The sequence below is a fragment of the Giraffa tippelskirchi genome, chromosome 2 (assembly GCF_054371585.1).
Source record: "Giraffa tippelskirchi isolate mGirTip1 chromosome 2, T2T-mGirTip1v1.2.pri, whole genome shotgun sequence".
NCBI classification, from domain to species: Eukaryota; Metazoa; Chordata; class Mammalia; order Artiodactyla; family Giraffidae; genus Giraffa; species Giraffa tippelskirchi.
In genome coordinates, this window is record NC_137276.1 from 167706854 (window position 1) to 167729072 (window position 22219).

Genomic DNA, 22219 nt, shown 5'->3' on the forward strand with positions numbered 1-22219 from the left:
ATTCTTTGGCATTGTCTTTCTTTGGGATTGGAATGAAAACTGACCTTTTCCAGTCCTGTGGCCACTGCTGAGTTTTCCATATTTGCTGGAATATTGAGTGCAGCACTTTCACAGCGTCATCTTTCAGGATTTGAAAGAGCTCAACTGGAATTCCATCACCTCCACTAGTTTTGTTTGTAGTGATGCTTCCTAAGGCCGTCTTGACTTCACATTCCAGGATGTCTGGCTCTAGGTGAGTGTGAGTGATCACACCATTGTGATTATCTGGGTCGTGAAGATCTTTTTTGTACAGTTCTTCTGTGTATTCTTGCCACCTCTTCTTAATATCTTCTGCTTCTGTTAGGTCTCTACCATTTCTGTCCTTTATTGAGCCCATTTTGCATGAAATGGTCCCTTGGTATCTCTAATTTTCTTGAAGAGATCTCTAGTCTTTCCCATTCTATTGTTTCCCTCTATTTCTTTGCATTGATCACTGAGGAAGGCTTTCTTATTTCTCCTTGCTATTCTTTGGAACTCTGCATTCAAATGGGTATATCTTTCCTTTTCTCCTTTGCTTTTCTCTTCCCGTCTTTTCACAGCTATTTGTAAGGCCTACTCAGACAGCCATTTTGCTTTTTTGGATTTCTTTTTCTTGGGGATGATCTGGATCCCTGCCTGCTGTACAATGTCACGTACCTCGATCCATAGTTCATCAGGCATTCTATCAGATCTAGTCCTTTAAATCTATTTCTCACTTCCACTGTATAGTCATAAGGGATTTGCTTTAGGTCATACCTGAATGGTGTAGTGGTTTTCCCTGCTTTCTTCAATTTCAGTATGAATTTGGCAATAAGGAGTTCATGATCTGAGCCACAGTCAGCTCTTGGTCTTGTTTTTGCTGACTGTATAGAGCTTCTCCATCTTTGGCTGCAAAGAATATAATCAATCTGATTTTGGTGTCAACCATCTGGTGATGTCCATGTGTAAAGTCATCTCTTGTGTTGTTGGAAGAGGGTGTTTGCTATGATCAGTGTGTTCTCTTGGCAGAACTCTATTAGCCTTTGCCCTGCTTCATTCTGTACTCCAAGGCCAAATTTGCCTGTTACTCCAGGTGTTTCTTGACTTTCTACTTTTGCATTCCAGTCCCCTATAATGAAAAGGACACCTTTTTTGGGTGTTAGTTCTAGAAGGTCTTGTAGGTCTTCATAGAACTGTTCAACTTCAGCTTCTTCAGAGTTACTGGTCGGGGTATAGACTTCTTGCATTTAGCATTCATTAACACTATGGATTGAGGCCTATTATACTATGAGGTCCCCATAAACATTCTCATCTATCTTCTAGGTCCCTGGGATCCTGCATCAGGTGAAGAACCACTGTGTATCTGACTGTACTAACCATGGTCCTTTCAGGCCATTTTCTGCTTTCTCTATTCATGATATTTGCTTTAGTTAATAACATTCTTCCCAATAATTAATTACTTTTTTTTTGTTTGAATTTAATTAATTAATTTTGGGGTGTGACACTTCTCTGAGTCCACCAACCCAGAAGATCTGCTTTTATTTAATTTTAAATTTCATTTTATTTAATACCTAGTATGATTCATAGTCTCTGTATCTCTTAAGAGTTTGTACAGAGAAAGACACTTGGAAGGGCTTCTCAGGCTTTGTAACATGAATCATAAGATCTACAAAATCAGCATCATCTGAATGGGTGCTACACATTTCCTTCCTGAAGCTGAGTATGCTTGGAATACCTGCCATCCAGAAAAAGAGGAAACTGAAAGGTTTTCTCCTCATAGTAAAGGTACACTAGGTATCTTGGGTTAATTTTCTGGTTGCAAAGCAGAAAATCTAGAGTGGGAAATCTGTCTGAAGGCAGCAGAGAGTCAAGAAAGTAATTCATAATTCTGGAACCATGAGATAAGATGAGAAGGAAGCCCGGGTATTTGGGGGCACTTTTTCCTTAGGGGTGTGTGTACTGATTTCAGAAAAGGTAGCTAAGGGGCTGAAAAGCTACTGACAGCCTCATGAATCTAGGAAGAAAAAAAAAATACGAGTTTGAGGCCTGCTCTTAGGTGCTCAGCCTTGTAGAAAACCCCAGGCTTTAGCCAGGGACTATACCTAAGAGCAGGCTTCCCTGGTGGCTTAGTCGGTAAAGAATCTGCCTGCAATGCAGGAGACCAGGGTTCAATTCCTGGGTCAGGAAGATCCCTGGAGAAGGAAATGGCAACCCACTCCAAAATTCCTGCCTAGGAAATCCCATGGACGGAAGTAGCCTGGCGAGCTACAATCCATGAGGTCACAAGAGTCAGATACGACTTAGCAACTAAACCACTACCATGCCTAAGAGTAGTGTAAATTAGAAATGGAACTTTAAAAAAAAGAAAAAGAAAGAAATGGAACCATATTCTGAGGGACTAAAACCCAGTTTTAAATGGTCTCAATTCTTGAAACTGGATTAAGTGATCCTTAGACTCCTAAGAAAAAACATAAGTACTTTCTAAAGGAAAAGAACACCATTTCAAGCTTAAGTTATCACTACAACTTTTCATATACTATGTTAAGCACTCAGTCAAAAATAACTGAATACATAAGAAAACATGAATGAGTATCACAAATATAAAGAGACCCACAAGGGATCTAGATAAAGGGATTAGGAAATATAGACTTCAAATAACTATTTTTAATAGTTTCAAAAACAATAAAAGACAAGATCAAGCATTTCTACAGAAATTTGGAAACTATGAAAAAGCATCGAATAAAAATTTTATGACTTAAGAACATAATAGTTGAAATTAACTCATAGGTGAGTTTAACAGCATATTAGAGCTGAAAACTGAAATTATAAGTTGGAAGAAAAGCTAGGTAAAATATTCAGTTTGAACACAGAAAGGCAAAGGATAGAAAATTCAGAAGAGAGAGTACAAGACATAGGAAAGAAGTGTGAAAGTAGAACACATATGGTTAGAATTACTGAAGGAAAGAGAAATAGAGAAAATGAAACATAAGCTTTGAAGGGACATTGGCTAAGAATTCTCTGAAACTAATGAGACATCAAGCCATAGATTCAAGAAGCCCTACAAGCCTTGAGCAGAAGAAATGTGTTTCATTTTGAATTGCTTTTTACTTATTCTTATTTTTTAAATTGAAGCATACTTGATTTATAGCATTATATGAGTTTCAGGTGATTCAGTATTTTTACAGATTACATTCCACTAAAAGTTATTGCAAAATAATGGCTCTAATTCCCTGAGCTATAAAATATATCCTGTTGATTACCTATTTTATACATAGTAGTTTGTATTTCTTAGTCCCATACCCCTAATTTGTTCCTCCCCATTTTCTTCTTCCTTTTGGTAACCACTAGTTTGTTTTCTATACGTGAGTCTGTTTCTGTTTTGCATATACATTCATTTGTAATATTTTTTTGATTCTGCATATAAGTGATATATCTGACTTACTTCACCAAGCGTAATATTCTCTAGGTATATCCATGTTGTTGCAAATGGCAGAATTAATTCTCTTTTATGGCTGAGTAATGCCCCATTGTGGGCTTCTCAGGTGGCTCAGTGGTAAAGAATCTGCCTGCAAAGCAGGAGCCGCAGAAGATGTAGGTCTGATCCCTGGGTCTGGAAGATCCTCTAGAGGAGGCAATGGCAACCCATTCCAGTATTCTTGCCAGGATGATCCCATGGACAGAGGAGCCTGGTGGGCGACCGTCTATGGGGTCGCAAAGACTGAGCGACATGACTCAGTGACTAAGCATACACACATAGTAGACGCTTAGATGGAATGAAAGGGTTCTGAGGACCCTGGACAGTCCTGGAAGAGGTAAAACTTCTAATTTATAATAGATGTTAATAAGTGAAATGTACATTCTGTACCCTCTAGGATAACCACTAAATAGTAAAAGAGACTAAAACTACCAAGCTAATAAAAGGGGAAAACAGAGTAGTAAAAAATACTTAATCCAGGAGAAAGAAGAGAAAAAGGATAGACTACATTGGAAAAAAACTAAAACCAATAATAAGGTGGTAGATCTAGACTCAAATCTATCAATAATTGCATTAACTGCAAATGGACTAAATATTCTAATTAAAACACAAAGATCATCGGACAGAAATAAAGGGAAAATGGTATCACAAGAAAACTAGATGGCTTTATCAGCAAAATCTACCAAATATTTACGGAAAAATAAAAGCCCCACACCATCAAACTTACATAAACTCTTTCAATAATAGAAAAAGAGGAAACATTTCAGAAGTTCTTTTCTGAGACTAGCAAAATCTTGATACTAAAATTGAAATGGCAAGACAAGATAAAAAAAAATTATAGACTAATCTCAGGAACATAAATGCAAAAAATCCTAAACAAAATGCAAGCAAACTGAATTCAGTGATATATAAAAAGTATAATAACTCACTGACAAAATGGATTTAGTACAGAAATGCAAGGTAGTTTAACATTTTATAACCAACAAATGCAATTCACCATATCTGCAGTTTAAAAGAGAAAAATCATATGATTATCTCAGTGTTGAATTTTATTAAATGTATTTTTCTCCATCTAATTGTCATTAGTTACAACTGATATGAGATGTATGTAGAGAGGTGAAAATATCTATGGATAAATAAATAAGTGAATTTAGTAAGGTTGCTGGATATAAGATAAGCTGTACTTCAATCACTGTCAAAAACCAGCTATACTTCTACATGCCAGCCAACAAAAAGTAAGATTTTTAAAGTTACCAATTATAATAGCTTCAGAAAACAGCAAATACCTGGTAATAAATCTAACAAATATATAGAAGGTGTTTTTGCAGAAAAGAGATTTAGAGAGACATTAGGTAAGTAAATGAGAGATATAATGATCATGATTTTGAAGACTTACTATTACAAAAAAGTTAATTCTCCAATTGACCCAGAGATTCATAAAATTCTAATCAAAATCTCAAAGAGTATTTATTCTACTAGACCCTAAAACTTATTATAAAACTAAAATACTTAAGACAATTTGGTATTGGCAAAGAGACAGACAAATAGACTAGAGCAAAAAATAATTTTGAAACATCCATGCATATAAGAGCATTTCATTATGACAAAGATGACACTGGAGAGTAATGGGGAAAGAACAATCTTTTCAAAAACTGGTGTTAGGTTAATGAAGAACTATCTGGGAAAAAAGAAATTTAATCTCTACCTTATAATAAGCACAAAATTCAATTCTAGGTTTAAATGTGACAGGAATAACAATAAAGTTTCCAGAATAGCACTGTTCAACAGAACTTTCTATGATGATGGAAATATTCTATGTCAACACTGTCCAATATGGCACCCGTAAGTTGCAAGTGGCCACAAGCACTTGAAAAGTGGTTGGTGCTATTCAAGAAGTTAATATTTCATTTTAATTTTATTTCAACTAATTTAAACTATTCACATTAAATAGCCACATGTGACTAGTGGCCACTGTACTGGATAAGAGAGTTCTGCACAATAATATATGGGTTGGTGCTATTGAGGAAGTTAATTTTTCATTTTAATTTTATTTCAACTAGTTTAAACTATTCAAATTAAACAGCCACATGTGACTAGAGGCTACTGTACTGGATAAGAGAGTTCTGCATAATAATATATGGGAATAGATTTATGAATTTGGAGCAAGGAAAGATTTCTCTCACTCTCTCTTTTGCAATACCATTTCTGCCTGCTAAATCCAACATCTAGACTATCTCCAAATTGGTTTCTATTGACTATGTCTTTTTGTTTTTAAATAAGAACCATATTTTCCTATTTCTTTGTATGTCTAATTTTTAAAAAATTGTCTACTATATGTTGTGGATGATACAATATAGAGATCTGGATTATCTTTTCAAAGATAGTTAATTTTTGAGTTTATATGCCATTCAATTAATTAATGGCTGATCACCTTGAACTTGTGTAAGCTCAATTTTGCACTTTATTAGTGAAGAATATTAGAAACCAAGTTGTTTCTCAAGTTCCTTTCACTTGGCAGGCTTCAATCTCTAAATCATGTCCTCTGCAGATTTTTGCCAGGGCTTGGTTTTAGGTTTTGTTCATGGTGGGTCCAAGAAGAATTTACTCTACTGAGGGTATGGTCCTTAATTCTAAAGTTTGTTCTTTCTGGTGTCTCAACAGAGGCCTAAGATAGGCTTGGTTTTAGGTTTTGTTCATGGTGGGTCCAAGAAGAATTTACTCTACTGAGGGTATGGTCCTTAATTCTAAAGTTTGTTCTTTCTGGTGTCTCAACAGAGGCCTAAGATATCAACAAGTTGTTAATGAGGTCTTACCACTCTGGCTGGGCCAGAACTCCAAGGGTCCTGCATGCTTGCCCTCTACTTCATTTGTCCTAGCTTTCCACCCCACAGCAGTCTCTCTAATAAGTTTCTGGTAGCTTTGCCTTTTACACGTGCAGTCCATTCCTCAGCCAAGCCTTCCTGGGGAGACCACTTTCACATAGCTCTCCTCTTTACAAATCAGTAAGAAAAAGGCAGCCAGGTAGTGGTCAAGAAACTTGAACAGGTGTGTCATAAAAAAAGGATGTCACTTAAAAAGCTGTCATGGAAGTCACTACAAGGGCATACAACTGCACAGTCATCAGCACATCTAAATTTAAAAAGATTAACACTGCCAAGTGCTGGTAATGACATGCAGCAAGGAGAAATTTCATGTACCGCTGGTAGGACTATAAACTAAAGCAACCACTTTGGGTGAGCTTGGCATCATCTATCAAAGCAGGCATATCCTGTAACTAGCAATTCCATTCCTAGATAGATATCCAATAGAAATGTATATAGAAGTGCCCCAAGATATGAAAATATACATACAGCACTGTTTATGACAGCCCAGATGTAGACATTCCAAATGTTCATCAAAAGAAGATTGGAAAAGTTGTTTATTCATACAACGGATCAGTGTGCTAGATTTCTTCCATTTGACCTTTCTAGTCTCTCTACCCCTTTCTATCATGCTATTTGGAAGCAAGGAGAAGGAATGGATGTCATCAAGCATACAGATGAAATGGTTATTTTAAGGAAATGAGATACTGAGACTGAAGAGAAAGTGAAAAATTAGATGTATGAATAGCCTTATATTTAATGATGGGATCTTCACCTTTATAAACCAAGAATCAAGGATCCTAAGATTTTTTTTCATTCTTTATTTTTCTTTTATTAGCATCATTAATCATATGTGAAATTCATGGTGGTTAACAAAATCCAAGAAGAAAATCAATATTGTTTATAACTATTTCATAAAGATCTTCCTTTTGCAGCAGTGATATAGAATAATGCTTTACCTAGGCGTTGAAGCTAAATGTAAGAACAGGTAGACAATACTCAGAATTTCAGTGAACTAAAAATACCTACAAGATATAAAGAAATAAAATGCTTACCTGGCTGACATGCACTGGTGTTAAAATTAAGTCCAGAACTCCAGACCAGCCAGCAAATACACCAAGTGGTATGGCATATGCTAAAGCAATCATCAAAAATCTCAAATTGCTGTAAAAGAGAAGAAAAGAAAATATTATTACAAGTTCAAAATCTAGAATTTAAACTCTTATTCATAAAAAACTAAGTCATTTGGAAATTGGAACACCAGAATCAGAAATAGAAAATATTTGTCAGTTTAATAAATGTGAAGTTCCTTAAATTTTTTATTTTATATTTATAAGAATAATGTTTTTTGTTCACATTATTTAAAAATGTCAATGTTTATTATATAGATGAATTACCAACAATATTTCATAGAATGAGTAGGCATTTTCATTTTTTTTAAAAAAAGCTCTTATTTGTAAAGATAAATTACTGTTTCTTCTGATGAACATGTGGAGGGAAAAAAAGATTAATGAACATTTAAACAAACTGTCTATATCCAAACCACAGAATACAACTGAGCAACAGAAAGGAGTTACTACCAATACACAAAACAACCTGGATAAATCTCCAGAGAATTATGGTGGGTGGAAAAAAAAAGCTAACTCCAAAATTTTATGTACTATATTACTCAATTTATATAACATTCCTGAAGTGACATTATGGTAATGGGAAACAGATTAGCTAGTTGTCAGGGGTTACAGAGTAGAGTGGGAGGGAAGTAGGTATGGCTATAAAAGGGCAGTAGGCAGGATCCTTGTGATGATGGAAATGTACTGTATCTTTACAATATAAGTGTTAATTTTCTGGTTGTGATATTGCACTATAGTTTTGTAAGATGTTACCACTGGGGGAAACTGGGTAAAAGGCCCATGTTATTTCTTTGTATTATTTCTTACAACTGCATGTGAATCTATAATTATCTCAAAATAAAGTTTAACTTTAAAATGTAATAAAAGTTAGATATCATTCACAACAGCTTTTTAAAAAATTTTAAACTATAAAATATTTAGGAATAAACCAGGAAGACCCAAGATCTCTATGGGTGGAGGGGGGAACACAGGAGGGCACAGAAGATAATTTAAATAAACAGAAACAGAGTCCATGCTGTCAAGTTACCATCAATTCATCTATAATTCAATGCAGTCACAATTAAAATTCCAGGTGAATTTTTAAAAGGAATCTAAGAATAAAGTTCATGTGGGAAAATGAAAGTCCTTGGAAAGCTAACTCATCCTTGAAAAATGTGGAAAAGGAAGTCCTTGTCCTACCAGATATTAAGACAAACTGCACATCCAGAGTAATAAATATAGTATGGTATTTACTCAAGAACAAAGAGAACAATGAAGGTAAAAAGAGACCCAAGACACAGAAACTCAACCTACAATAAAGGTGGCTCTACAAAAATCAAATGGCTGAGGACTGTTTAGTGAATGGTACTAGTTCATTTTATGAAGAGGAAAAACCTCCCAGTATTTAACACCATGTACTAACATGGAGTTTAGGTAGGCTGTACATGTAAATGTGAAAGAAAAAGAACAGGAAGTTATAAATAATACATTCACCGAGAAAATCAGTAAACAGATGACATAATGGGAATAGATATTTGAACTTTTAAAAATCAACAGGGAATTTATATCTAGAATATGTAAATCATCAAGAAAAAGACAGAAACTACCACTGAGAGATGGGTAGAATCTATGAAGAGGTATATACAGTAGATGAAACCTAAATGGCAAACAACTACATGAAAGTCTCAAACTTACTAATAATGCATATTAAACATATAAAATGCATATTAAACAAAAGATATATTTATTTTTACCCACTAGACTATTGAATATTAGAAAGATGGATAATGCCAAGTTTGGCAAGCATGTAGGAAAATGGGCACTGCTGATGGAAGTATAGACAAGTGTAGGGATTTTTTTAGAGCAGTCTGACAATACTTGGCAAATTCAGCTTAAAATATCTGATGATCCAGCAATGCTGTGTGAGGACTGTTTTCCAAAGAAGTCTTAGGTCTACAGTGATGCATATTAGGATGTCACTGCAGTGGTATTTGTGGTGACAATGAGTTGGAGGCAGAGTACACAATGGGAATGGGTATAAAAAATGTGATGGTTTCATACCACAGAGTACAGAGAACTAGGTATACACATAGCACAGAGATATATCTTGAAAACAGAGCACTACTATCACAAGATCAGAGTTATCTAGATATCACGTGCCTTCTGATGGAAGAACACAGAATGAGGTAGTTCTGTAAAATTAAAACCAAAACCAGAATCAGAATGCAGTTCGAGCTAACAATTTATAGGAAATACAGAGGGCAGAGGGGCAAACTACTCTACAAAGAGATGATCAACACATTCCAGACCTTGGAGACAGAGAGCTGGCTCCTCAACAAACAATTACAAAGAAAAGAGAGGGAGATGGAAGGAAACGTACAGATTATAAGGCATTTGAGCCAACTGCAATGCATAGATCCAATCTAGATCCTGACTTAAAACAAACAAAAAGCTCTTATAACATTTATGAGACAATTGAAACACCAATTTGATAGTAGCAAACTACTGCTAAAATGTTTTCAGTGTAACAATGGTAATGTATTTATGTTTAAAAGAGTTCCTATTTTTTTTAACATAAACATGTTAAAATATATATGGATGAAAATGATTTATCATTTGGGATTTGCTTCATGATACATGAAGAGGGAAGTGTACAAATGAAACAATATTGGCCACAAAGTGGTAATTGTTGATATTTGGTTATGTGAATATGGAGGTTATACTGTTCTACCTTCCTATTTCCAAAATAAAAAGTATTTTATAAAAACCACATAGTGTTTAGTGAAAAAAGCCAAACAGAATGAGATACAAAATATGTCACTGTTTAGATAAAAATAGAAGTATACAAAACAATACAAATGTTACAAAAGCACAATGAGATACACATTAAATGCATTTAAAAGGTGGCCTAGGTAGGGAAAAGGGAATGGGAGTGAGAAATATAAAGAAAAGAATGAATGAATGAATGAATAAAGATGTTCATGTATCCTGAAGCAAGGAACAAGTTCAACTTAACTCTCCACTCTTTAAGTCTAAAAGCAGAAAACAACCACCATCATCAAACATTAAACTGATGCATAAAGGGAGAGAAATGTTTACATTAGGTCATACAGGTTATATACATCTGAAGTGATGGGAATCACGTGGACAGTAAGTAAATAATGGAAACTTTGAAGTGTAACCAATGATTTTTTTTTCTGCCTAGACAATGGAATTAGAATCTAGAGAAGCAGTTACTCTGATTAATCTAGGAAGCAATGATATCAGAAGTTCTCTGAAGGACCAGGGATTTGAATTACACAGGTATGTTAGGGAAACGGACCATGGCATGTCCAAAGAAGTCCCCTGGAGAGCCCAAAGCAGAAGTAGGCAATCCTGCAGAGTAAACAAATGAATATGGGAAGAGAAAAAGGAATGTTAGGCACTGGTGTAAAGGGGTTTTAATTGAGAAGAAAGATCTTATACTTTGTAGTTTAAACAGAGAATAAAGATCTTGACTCTAGGGTAGTTAGAAGGAAACACAAAGTAGTTTGTTGTGGTCAAAGTGATCATCATTTTAAGTTGTTTTTTCCTTCTCAGAACAGTCTTTTTGGTAACTCCTTACCTTAAAACCCTGCAATGACTCCTCACTTCCCACAAAATAGTTCAAAATTATTTCATTTCATTTCAGTCGCTCAGTCGTGTCCGACTCTTAGCGATCCCATGAACTGCAGCACGCCAGGCCTCTCTGTCCATCACCAACTTCCGGAGTCTACCCAAACCCATGTCCATCGAGTCGGTTATGCCATCCAACCTTCTCATCCTCTGTCGTCCCCTTCTCCTCCCGCCCCCAATCCTACCCAGCATTAGGGTCTTTTCCAATGAGTCAACCCTTTGCATGAGGTGGCCAAAGTATTGGAGTTTCAGCTTCAACATCAGACCTTCCAATGAACACCCAGGATTGATCTCTTTTAGGATGGATTGATTGGATCTCCTTGCAGTCCAAGGGACTCTCAAGAGTCTTCTCCAACACCACAGTTCAAAAGCGTCAATTCTTCAGCGCTCAGCTTTCTTCACCGTCCAGCTCTCACATCCATACATGACCACTGGAAAAACCATAGCCTTGACTAGACGGACTTCTGTTGGCAAAGTAATGTCTCTGCTTTTAAATATGCTATCTAGGTTGGCCATAACCTTCCTTCCAAGGAGTAAGCGTCTTTTAATTTCATGGCTGCAATCACCATCAGCAGTGATTCTGGAGCCCAAAAAAATAAAGTCTGACACTGTTTCCACTGTTTCCCCATCTATTTCCCATGAAGTGATGGGACCAGATGCCATGATCTTAGTTTTCTGAACGTTGAGCTTTAAGCCAACTTTTTCACTCTCCACTTTCACCTTCATCAAGAGGCTCTTTAGTTCTTCTTCAGTTTCTGCCATAAGGGTGGTGTCATGGGCATATCTGAGGTTATTGATATTTCTCCCAGCAATCTTGATTCTAGCTTGTGTTTCTTCCAGCCCAGCGTTTCTCATGATGTACTCTGCATATAAGTTAAATAAGCTGGGTGACAATATACAGCCTTGACGTACTCCTTTTCCTATTTGGAACCAGTCTGTTGTTCCATGTCCCGTTCTAACTGTTGCTTCCTGACCTGCATACAGGTTTCTCAAGAGACAGGTCAGATGGTCTGGTATTCCCATCTCTTTCAGAATTTTCCACAGTTTATTGTGATCCACACAGTCAAAGGCTTTGGCATAGTCAATAAAGCAGAAATAGATGTTTTTCTGGAACTCTCTTGCTTTTTCGATGATCCAGCGGATATTGGCAATTTGATCTCTGGTTCCTCTGCCTTTTCTAAAACCAGCTTGAACATCTGGAAGTTTACACTTCACGTATTGCTGAAGCCTGGCTTGGAGAATTTTGAGCATTACTTTACTAGCATGTCAAAATTATTAGGATGGCATAATCTGACCTTAACCTACCTCTCTAGCTTACCTATTGCTCTCTAACCTCTAGCTTTGCATGGAGAACAACTTGGTTAACTAGCATTAGAAAAAGACCAAACCTATCAACTTACAAATGTGTGCCACTGATCACAAGTAAACTGAACTAATATTATTACTTTGCCTATCATGTGGAAGGCAATTTACTAGGTGCTGTAGAGATGTGGTTTTCAAAACTTTTTACTGTATTCCAGAGTAAGAAATATTTACTTAGTAACGTACAGTACATAGAGATTCAGTACATATGTACTGAAACAAAAGTATCACTCCAAAATATGTATCATTATTATGTGTGATATAATAATAGTTTCTGTTCTATTTTATTCCTTTCTACTCTGTTTAACAAAAAAAGGTGGTCAGCCTACTAAATTAGCTGGCTATGAATCAAAGTTTGAGAAACAATGTTACATAGCTATGCTACCTAACATGGTAGCTGTTTGTGCAATGTGGCTATTGAGCATGTGAAATGTGACTAGTGCAACTGAGGAACTAATTTTTAATTTTATTTCATTTTAATTTATTTAAGTTCAATTTAAAAACACAGTGAAGAGAAATTTTCCATTAAACACAACTTCACTTTTTGGCAGAAGTACATTTCACTTTAACTGCTATCCTGAGTAAGATACTATTGTAGTATGCACATGGTAGCAAATGTTGTTTCTAGTATTATAAACAGTTAATGATCTTATTGGTGTCAATGAACTAACTTAGTTCTAACTTTTTTACACACTGATATAACATTGTAATTTGTTTATGAATATTTTATGCAGAAAGAAAATATATGTGAGACTGAAAATATGTTGCAAATTTCACAACTGTAAATGTAACTTATTGCAGCAGAGTAAAAATGATGTCTGTTGTATAAAAAAATTTTAGGATAATTAAGTGGATAATATTAAGGGATATGTTCAACAAATATACAGTGAATTTTATAAGAAGTGTCTTCCTAAAGTCAAAAATGAATCAAGAAAATTCATTGTCTGAAATCTGGATTAAATGTTCAACAAACATTTTGAATTGATTTTTTACCAAATATGAGCCTATACTTTGGTCAACTATAAAATGGTCTGGATTTCTGCACAAAAACAAAAGCATTTTTAGATGGAGAGATGGCAAAGGAAATTATTTTATCTATGGAAGTTTTGTTTAAAATTATGAAGAGAAAAAAGTATTCTACAGAAGTGAAAGATCTTCAATTAAGGCCCAAACAACTGCCTATTGAATATAAGACCTTTCAAATAATATCAAAAATGTGTTGATTCAAAATTTGAAAAATTCCAAGTAGTTCTTTTTAACTTTAGACAAATAGTTCAATATGGGTGATACTGTCAATGAAAACTTTAATAGTAAACTTAATGAAATCTAAATGCAGACCAAGTATTTCTAATGTAAATTTAGCATTTAAATTGAGATGTGCTGTAAATATAAAATACACACTGGATTTCAAAGATTTTCTATGAATAAAAGAATGTAAAGCATCTCATTAATAATCTTGGAATACTATGGAATACTATGTGTTGAAATAATACTTTAAATATATTGAGTTAAATAAAATATTAATAAATATAATTAATACTACTAAAATTAATTTTACCTGTTTTTACTTTTTTAAATAAGGCTACTAACAGATTTAAAATTACATATGTGGCTCCCATTATATTCCTATTGGACATTAATAACATTAATATAGAGGATACAAAGATAGTTCTTCACCACAAGCAACTTATCATCTGTGGGAGACAGGAAGACTAGAAAAGAAAGAACTAACCAGGGAGAGTTGTTGATGAAGCAATAAAAACTCATCACAATTAACTGGAGAAAAAATGCAAAAGATAAAATTTAGTGGCCCAATTACAAATCATAATCACCGGTGATGGTCTGCAAATCCAAGGAATCAAATTCACTACTGGGACTTCAAGTATTTGAAGTCTTCAAGAATTTAATCTAATTGCTTTTAAGTTGTACCAATAAACAATTAAATTTCTCAAAGTATGATCCCACTGGAGGTTCAAGATGATTTTAAGTGATATGAAACAAACATTATTTATTTTATTTACTTTGTATTAACTACTACTTGTTTATTTCAATATGTATTAAGAAATATATAATGAATAAAATAATTTGTGTATTAGGAAAAATATAATAATCACATAAGACCCATGATTTCACACCATTATGTGATGTTTCCTTATAAAAGAAAATTATTTAAATAAAAGATTTGATTTTAAAAATATTAAGTAAATAACACTATAGGTGTTAATACAGAGAAGCAAAAGTTATAAAGGTTTTTCCTTTGAGCAAACTTTAAAGATAGAGTTCTGATAGGAAATCCCTCTAAAATATTTAATCAGTTTTTTATCAGTTATTTACAGCCTGATAAATAGGTTGTTGAAAAACTACTGTCTTAAATTATCTGAGATAAATGTGAAATTATCCTAAAGGTGCTAACCAAAACCACTCAGTGACTTTAAGTATGTTTACCTTAATAACCTACAAAAGCTCCGTCGATAACTCAGCCGCTGGCTAGCTGCAGCAACACTGGGAGGAAGAGGCGGCCGAGGTGGGAAATAAGCTAGAGTTGCAGAAAATAGTAAGCAGACACCTCCGAATTCTGAAAAACAAAACAAAAAAAGTAAAATGTTAATCAGACAACACAAAAAGTTCAACATTTCAAGTATTTCTTTAACAAATACTTATTGAGCATCAATGCAGCTTTAGATATATTGCTGTTCAGTCACTCAGTCGTGTCCAATTCTTTGCAATCTCATGGACTGTAGCATGCGAGGCTTCCCTGTCCTTAACCATCTCCTGGAATTCGCTCAAACCCATGTCCATTGAGTCCTTGATGCCATTCAACCATCTCGTCCTCTGTTGTCCCCTTCTCCTCCTGCCTTGAATCTTTCCCAGCATCAGGATCTTTTCCAGTGGGTCAACTCTTCCCATCAGATGGCCAAAGTATTGGAGTTTCCGCTTCAGCATCAGTCTTTCCAATGAACATTTAGGACTGATTTCTTTTAAGACTGACTGGTTTGATATTCTTGCAGTCCAGGGGACTCTCAGGAGTCTTTTCCAATACCACAGTTCGAAAGTATCAATTCTTCAGCACTCAGTCTACTTTATGGTCCAACTCCCACATCCATACACGACCACTGGAAAAACCATAGCTTTGACTATGTGGACCTTTGTCGACAAAGTAATATCTCAGCTTTTTCATACGCTGTCTAGGTTTGTCATAGCTCTTCTTCAAAGGAGCAAGTGTCTTTTAATTTCATGGCTACGGTCACCGTCTGCAGTGATTTGGGGAGCCCAAGAAAATAAAGTCTGTCACTGTTTCCATTGTTTCCCCATCTATTTGCCATGAAGTGATGGAACCAGGTGTCATGATCTTCGTTTTCTGAATGCTGAGTTTTAAGCCAGTTTTTGACTCTCTTCTTTTACCTTCATCAAGAGGCTCTTTAGTTCCTCTTCATTTTCTGCCATAAGGGTGATGTCATCTGCATATCTGAGGTTATTAATATTTCTCCCAACAATCTTGATTCCAGCTTGAGCTTCATCCGGCCCAGCATTTTGCATGATGTCCTCTCCATACAAGTCAAATAAGCTGGGTGACAATATGCATATACAGATATATACAGATACACCTATAAACGTATATACAGGTATATCTATAAATGTATATACAGATAAATACAGATACGCAAATAGTTATATATAGATCAAGCAAAATATAGTACTTGCCTAGACAAAACAGCTCAGTCTTGTGAGAAAGATTGACATGCAAAGATATAACTTTCAGCAGAAAGTCATACAAGGAAATAAGTATGGCAGACTTATGGTATGGTACACTACGTAAAAAGAGGATTGAAGCAGTAAACAAATGTTACTCTATGGAGAAAACCCATTAAAATCCAACAGTATTATCTATAACAGAGATCTTTAAACAGGCCTAGGATGATTGTTTTATAAGCATGGTCCTCAAAAATAAAGACTAGGCTAGAAAATTGGTAAGACCAGGACAGGAAAAGGTTTGTTTGATCAATGGTAGGATATTCTAATGCTTTGTGTAGAACAGATTTAATATATAGGCTTTATGGGAAATCTGAACAAGACAGGGAAGCATCCAAAAAAAAAAAAAGAAATCAAGAGACAGTAAAATTTAACAAACACAAGACTAGCTAATGTAGGCTATTAAACAATCAAAGGGCTTCCCTGGTGGCTCAGTGGTAAAGAATCTGCTTCCAATGCAGGAGCCACAAGAGATACAAGTTTGATTTCTGGGTTGGGAAGATCCCCTAGAGGAGGGAATGGCAATCCACTTCAGTATTCTTGCCTGGAGAATCCCATGGACAATGGAGCCTGGTGGGCTACAGTTCACAGGGTCGCAAAGAGTCAGACATGACTTAGCACACACACACATGAAACAATGAAAAGTAAAATGAACATCTGATCAATCTCAGTTTGGGCACCATTACAGAAGGAAAAGTTCCTAGGAGTCCTGATCTTTCCCTCCAGAATTTTGGCACATGGAAGTCCCAGCTTTTAACTATGCTCAATTTAGTAGAAAAGCATGACTCTGATAGAAAAGTCAGGAAATCTTGGAGTACAGACCAGTGTATCCCATTAATTAACTTATAAACTGAATGAATTCCTTACTCTTTCTGGGCCAATACAGGGAAGAGATTAAGTGATTTCTAGATGTTCTTTCAGTAGGATAATTCTAACTCTAGACCTATATTCTTAGCAAAAGGTACAATATTTCTATAAGACACTAACCACAAACAATGTCTTTATTTTTTGTCAATCTTAGGAACAAATTTAATGCATTGTTTTAATTTACAGTCCTTTTAATTATGAGTAACAATGAATAAGCATCTTCCATATGATTATTGGCCATTTGTATTTCTTCTGTGATTGCCTTATTTGTATTCTTTGTCTATCTTTCTACTGACATTTTTGTAAACAGCTTCACTGACATATAATTCACAAGATATATAATTCACACATCTAAAGGGCATGATTCAATGAGTTTTACAATCATCACCACAGGTTTAAAACTTTTCCATCATCCTCCAAAGAAACTCTGTCAGTCAGTTCAGTCGCTCAGTCGTGTGACTCTTCCCGACTGCAAAGACTGCAGCACACCAGGCTTCCCTGTCCATCACCAACTCCCAGACCTTGCTCAAACTCATGTCCATCAAGCCAGTGATGTCATCCAACCACCTCATCCTCTGTTGTCCCCTTCTCCTCACGTCTTCAATCATTCCCAGCATCAGGATCTTTTCCAATGAGTCAGCTTTTCGCATCAGGTGGCCAAAGTAATGGAGTTTCAGCTTCAACATCAGTCATTTCAGGACTGATTTCCTTTAGGATGGACTGGTTGGATCTCCTTGCAATGCAAGGGACTCTCAGGAGTCTTCTCCAGCACCACAGTTCAAAAGCATCAATTCTTCGGCACTCAGCTTTCTTTATAGTCCAACTCTCACATCCATACGTGACTACTGGAAAAACCATACCTTTGACTAGATGGACCTTTGTTGGTAAAGTAATATCTCTGCTTTTTAATATGCTGTCTAGGTTGGTCACAGCTTTTCTTACAAGGAGCAAGCATGTTATAATTTCATGGCTGCAGAGCCCATCTGCAGTGATTTTGGAGCCCCCCCCAAATAAAGTCTCTCATTGTTTCCATTGTTTCCCCATCTGTTTACCATGAAGGGATGGGACTAGATGCCATGATGTTAGTTTTTGGAATGTTGAGCTTTAAGCCAACTTTTTCACTCTCCTCTTTCACTTTCATCAAGAAGCTCTTTAGTTCTACCTCTCTTTCTGCCATAAGAGTGGTGTCATCTGTGTTATCTGAGGTTATCTATATTTCTTCTGGCAATCTTGATTCCAGCTTCTGCATCATCTGGCCCGGCATTTCCCATGATGTACTCTGCATATAAGTTAAATACACAGGGTGACAATATACAGCCTTGAAGTACTCCTTTCCTGATTGGAACCAGTCTGCTGTTCATGTCCAGTTCTAACTGTTGCTTCTTGACTTGCATACAGATTTCTCAGGAGGCAGGTATGGTGGTCTGGTATTCCCATCTCTTTCAGAATTTTTCAGTTTGTTGTGATTCACACAGTCAAAGGCTTTGGCATAGTCAATAAAGCAGAAATAGATGTTTTTCTGGAACTCTCTTACTTTTTCAATGATCCAGCGGATGTTGGAAATTCAATCTTTGGTTCCTCTGCCTTTTCTAAAACCAGCTTGAGCATCTGGAAGTTCACAGTTCATATACTGTTGATACCTGGCTTGGAGAATTTTGAGCATTACTTTGCTAGTGTGTGAGATGAGTGCAACTGTGTGGTAGTTTGAACATTCTTTGGCATTGCCTTTCTTTGGGATTGGAATGAAAACTGATTGTTTCCAGTCTTGTGGCCACTGCTGAGTCTTCCAGATTTACTGGCATATTGAGTGCAGCACTTTCACAGCATCATCTTTCAGGATTTGAAAGAGCTCAACTGGAATTCCATCACCTCCACTAGCTTTGGTCGTAGTGATGCTTCCTAAGGCCCACTTGACTTCACATTCCAGGATGTCTGGCCCTAGGTGAGTGATCACACCATCGTGGTTATCTGGGTCATGAAGATCTTTTTTGTATAGTTCTTCTGTGTATTCTTGCCACCTCTTCTTAATATCTTCTGCTTCTGTTAGGTCCCTACCATCTCTTTCCTTTATTGTGCCCATCTTTGCATGAAATACTCCCTTGGTATCTCTAATTTTCTTGAAGAGATCACTAGTCTTTCCCATTCCATTGTTTTCCTCTATTTCTTTGCATTGATCACTGAGGAAGGCTTTCTTATCTCTTCTTGCTATTCTTTAGAACTCTGCATTCAAATGGGTATATCTTTCCTTTTCTCCTTTGCATTTTGCTTCTCTTCTTTTCACAGCTATTTGTAAGGCCTCCTCAGACAACCATTTTGCCTTTTTGCATTTCTTTTTCTTGGGGATGGTCTTGATCCCTGCCTCCTGTACAATGTCATGAACTTCCGTCCATAGTTCTTCAGGCACTCTGTCTATCAGATCTAATCCCTTGAATCTATTTTTCACTTCCACTGTATAATCGTAGGGGATTTGATTTAGGTCATACCTGAATGGTCTAGTGATTTTCCCTATTTTCTTCAATTTAAGTCTGAATCTGGCAATAAGGAGTTCATGATCTGAGCCACAGTCAGCTCCCAGTCTTGTTTTTGCTGACTGTACAGAGCTCTTTCATCTTTGGCTGCAAAGAATATAATCAATCTGATTTCGGTATTGACCATCTGGTGATGTCCATGTGTAGAGTCTTCTCTTGTGTTGTTGGAAGAGGGTGTTTGCTATGACCAGTGCATTCTCTTGGCAAAACTCTATTAGCCTTTGCCCTGCTTCATTCTGTACTCCAAGGCCAAATTTGCCTGTTACTCCAGGTGTTTCTTGACTTCCTACTTTTGCATTCCAGTCCCCTATAAGGAAGAGGACATCTTCTTTGGGTGTTAGTTCTAGAAGGTCTTGTACGTCTTCATAGAACCATTCAACTTCAGCTTCTTCAGCATTACTGGTCAGGGCATAGACTTGTATTACTGTGATATTGAATAATTTCCCAGCCCTATGCAATCAGATAATCTTCTTTCAATCTTTATGGACCTGAGTACTATGGACATTTCTTACAAACGGAATCTCATAATATGTAGTCTTTTGTGATTGGCTTCTTTTACTTAGCTTATGGTTTTCAAGATTCACCCATGTTGGGGCAGTATTTTATTTTTTTTGCCAAATACTATTCCGTTTAATGGATATATCACATTTTAAAATCCACTTAGTTAACTGACATTTGGATTGTTTCCACTTTTTGACTATAATGAATATAGTAACTACGAATATTTGTGTACAAATCTCTGCATGGATGTATGTTTTCATCTCTTTAGGCATATACCTGGAAATGGAACTGGTGGGTCATATGGTAATCTATATTTAACATTTTAAGAAACTGCCAAACTATTTCCAAAGTGGTTGTACTCTTTTATATTCCCATCAGCAATGTATGAGGGTTCCAATTTCTCCACTTGCTCATCAACACTTGTCACTGTATTTTCCATTTTATTGATTATAGTCACCGTAGTAGGTTGTAAAGTTTATCTCGTTACAGTTACTTGCATTTTCGTAATGACTAATGACAATGATTATCTTTTCATGTGCCTGTTGGCCATTTCTATATCTTCTTTGGAGAAACGTCTATTTCAAGTCTTTTGCCCATCTGTTAATCAAACTGACTTTTTGTTGCTGGATTCTAAGAGTTTTTTTTAACATATTCTGGATACAAGTTCCTTACCAGATATATGATTTACAATTATCTTCTCCCACTCTGTGGGTTGTCTTGTTGCTTTGTTGATGGTATCTTTTGAAGCACAAGATTTCAATTTTAATGAAATCCAATTTTTCTATTTTTCTCTTTTGCCATTTGTACTCTTGGTGTCCTTTTTAAAAAGGATTCACCTAACCCAAGTCATGAACACTTATTCCTATGTTTTCTTCTAAGAGTTTATAATTTTAGTTCTTACATTTAGATTTATGATCTATTTTGACTTAATTTTTATACATGGGGAAAGGAAGGGATTCAAATTGATTCTTTTGCATGTGGCTATGGAGTTATTCCAACATCACTTGTTGAAAAGACTACTCTTTTCCCTTTGAATTGGCTTGGCACTATTGTCAAAAGTCAACAGACTATAATAAAAAGGTTGAAAAGTCATTTCACTATAAATGTAATGGTTTATTTTTTGGAATCTCACTTCTGTTCTGTTGATTTATATGTCTGTCATTATACCAGTACCACGCTGTCTTGATCAGTGCAGCTTTATAGTAAGTTTTGAAACTGGGAATTGTGAGTTCCCCAATGTTACTCCTTTTCAAGGCTGTTTTGGCTATTCTGAGTCCCTTGCATTTCCATACAAATTTTAGGATGTTTGTCAATTTCTGTAACAAAGGCAGCTAAATATTAATTGATATTGCATTTAATTTGTTGATGCATGTGGGGAGTATTACCATCTTCAATATTAAAACTTCCAATACATGAACAGGATGTCTTTCCATTTCTTTAGGTCTTCTTTAACTGTATCCAACAGTGCCTTCTAGTCTTCAGAGTGCTAGTTTTACGCTTTTCTTAAATTTATTCCTGAACATTTTATTCTTTTTGAGGCTGTTGCAAATGCACTGTTTTCTTAATTACATATTTGGACTATTCATTACAAGTGTATAGAAATGCAGTTGATTTTTATATATTAATCTTGCATTCTAAAGCTTTTTTTTTTAAGATGAGCTTGTTCATTTTTGCTGAATTTGTTTTTTAGATCTATTAGTGTTTTTTAGTAATTTACAGAGGATATTTATATATTCAAGATCATGCCATTTTCAACAGAGATAGTTTTACTTCCTCATTTCTGATCTAGACGACTTTTACTTTTTTTTCTTACTCGGTGATCGGTGATCCTGTTCTCAGCAGGGGATGCACTTTGTCTTTGACCATCAAATATGATCTTATCTATGGGTTTTTCATAGATGCCCTAATATTATTAGGTTGAGAGAGTGCCTGTCTATTTCTAATTTGGGGATTTTTTATCTTGAAAGGGTGCTGGATTTGCCAAATGCTTTTTTTTCCCCATCTATTAAGATGATCACATAGTTTTTCTCCTTTATTCTATTAACAGATTATATTAATTGGATTTTGAATGTTAAACCAACTTGTATTCCAGGAATAAAACCCAATTGGTGGTGG

The 22219-nt window shown here is 35.6% G+C and overlaps 1 protein-coding gene across 1 annotated transcript in view; it reads right to left on the reverse strand.

Annotated features, from left to right (window-relative positions):
• SLC49A4 (solute carrier family 49 member 4) overlaps window positions 1–22219 on the reverse strand; it is an 81662-nt gene that overhangs the window by 33195 nt on the left and 26248 nt on the right. The window contains exons 4-5 of the mRNA XM_081571774.1: window positions 14904–15033; window positions 7389–7497 (exon numbers count right to left, since the gene is read on the reverse strand). Coding sequence (XP_081427900.1) covers window positions 7389–7497; window positions 14904–15033 — 239 coding nt within the window. The remainder of the gene's footprint in view (window positions 1–7388; window positions 7498–14903; window positions 15034–22219) is intronic.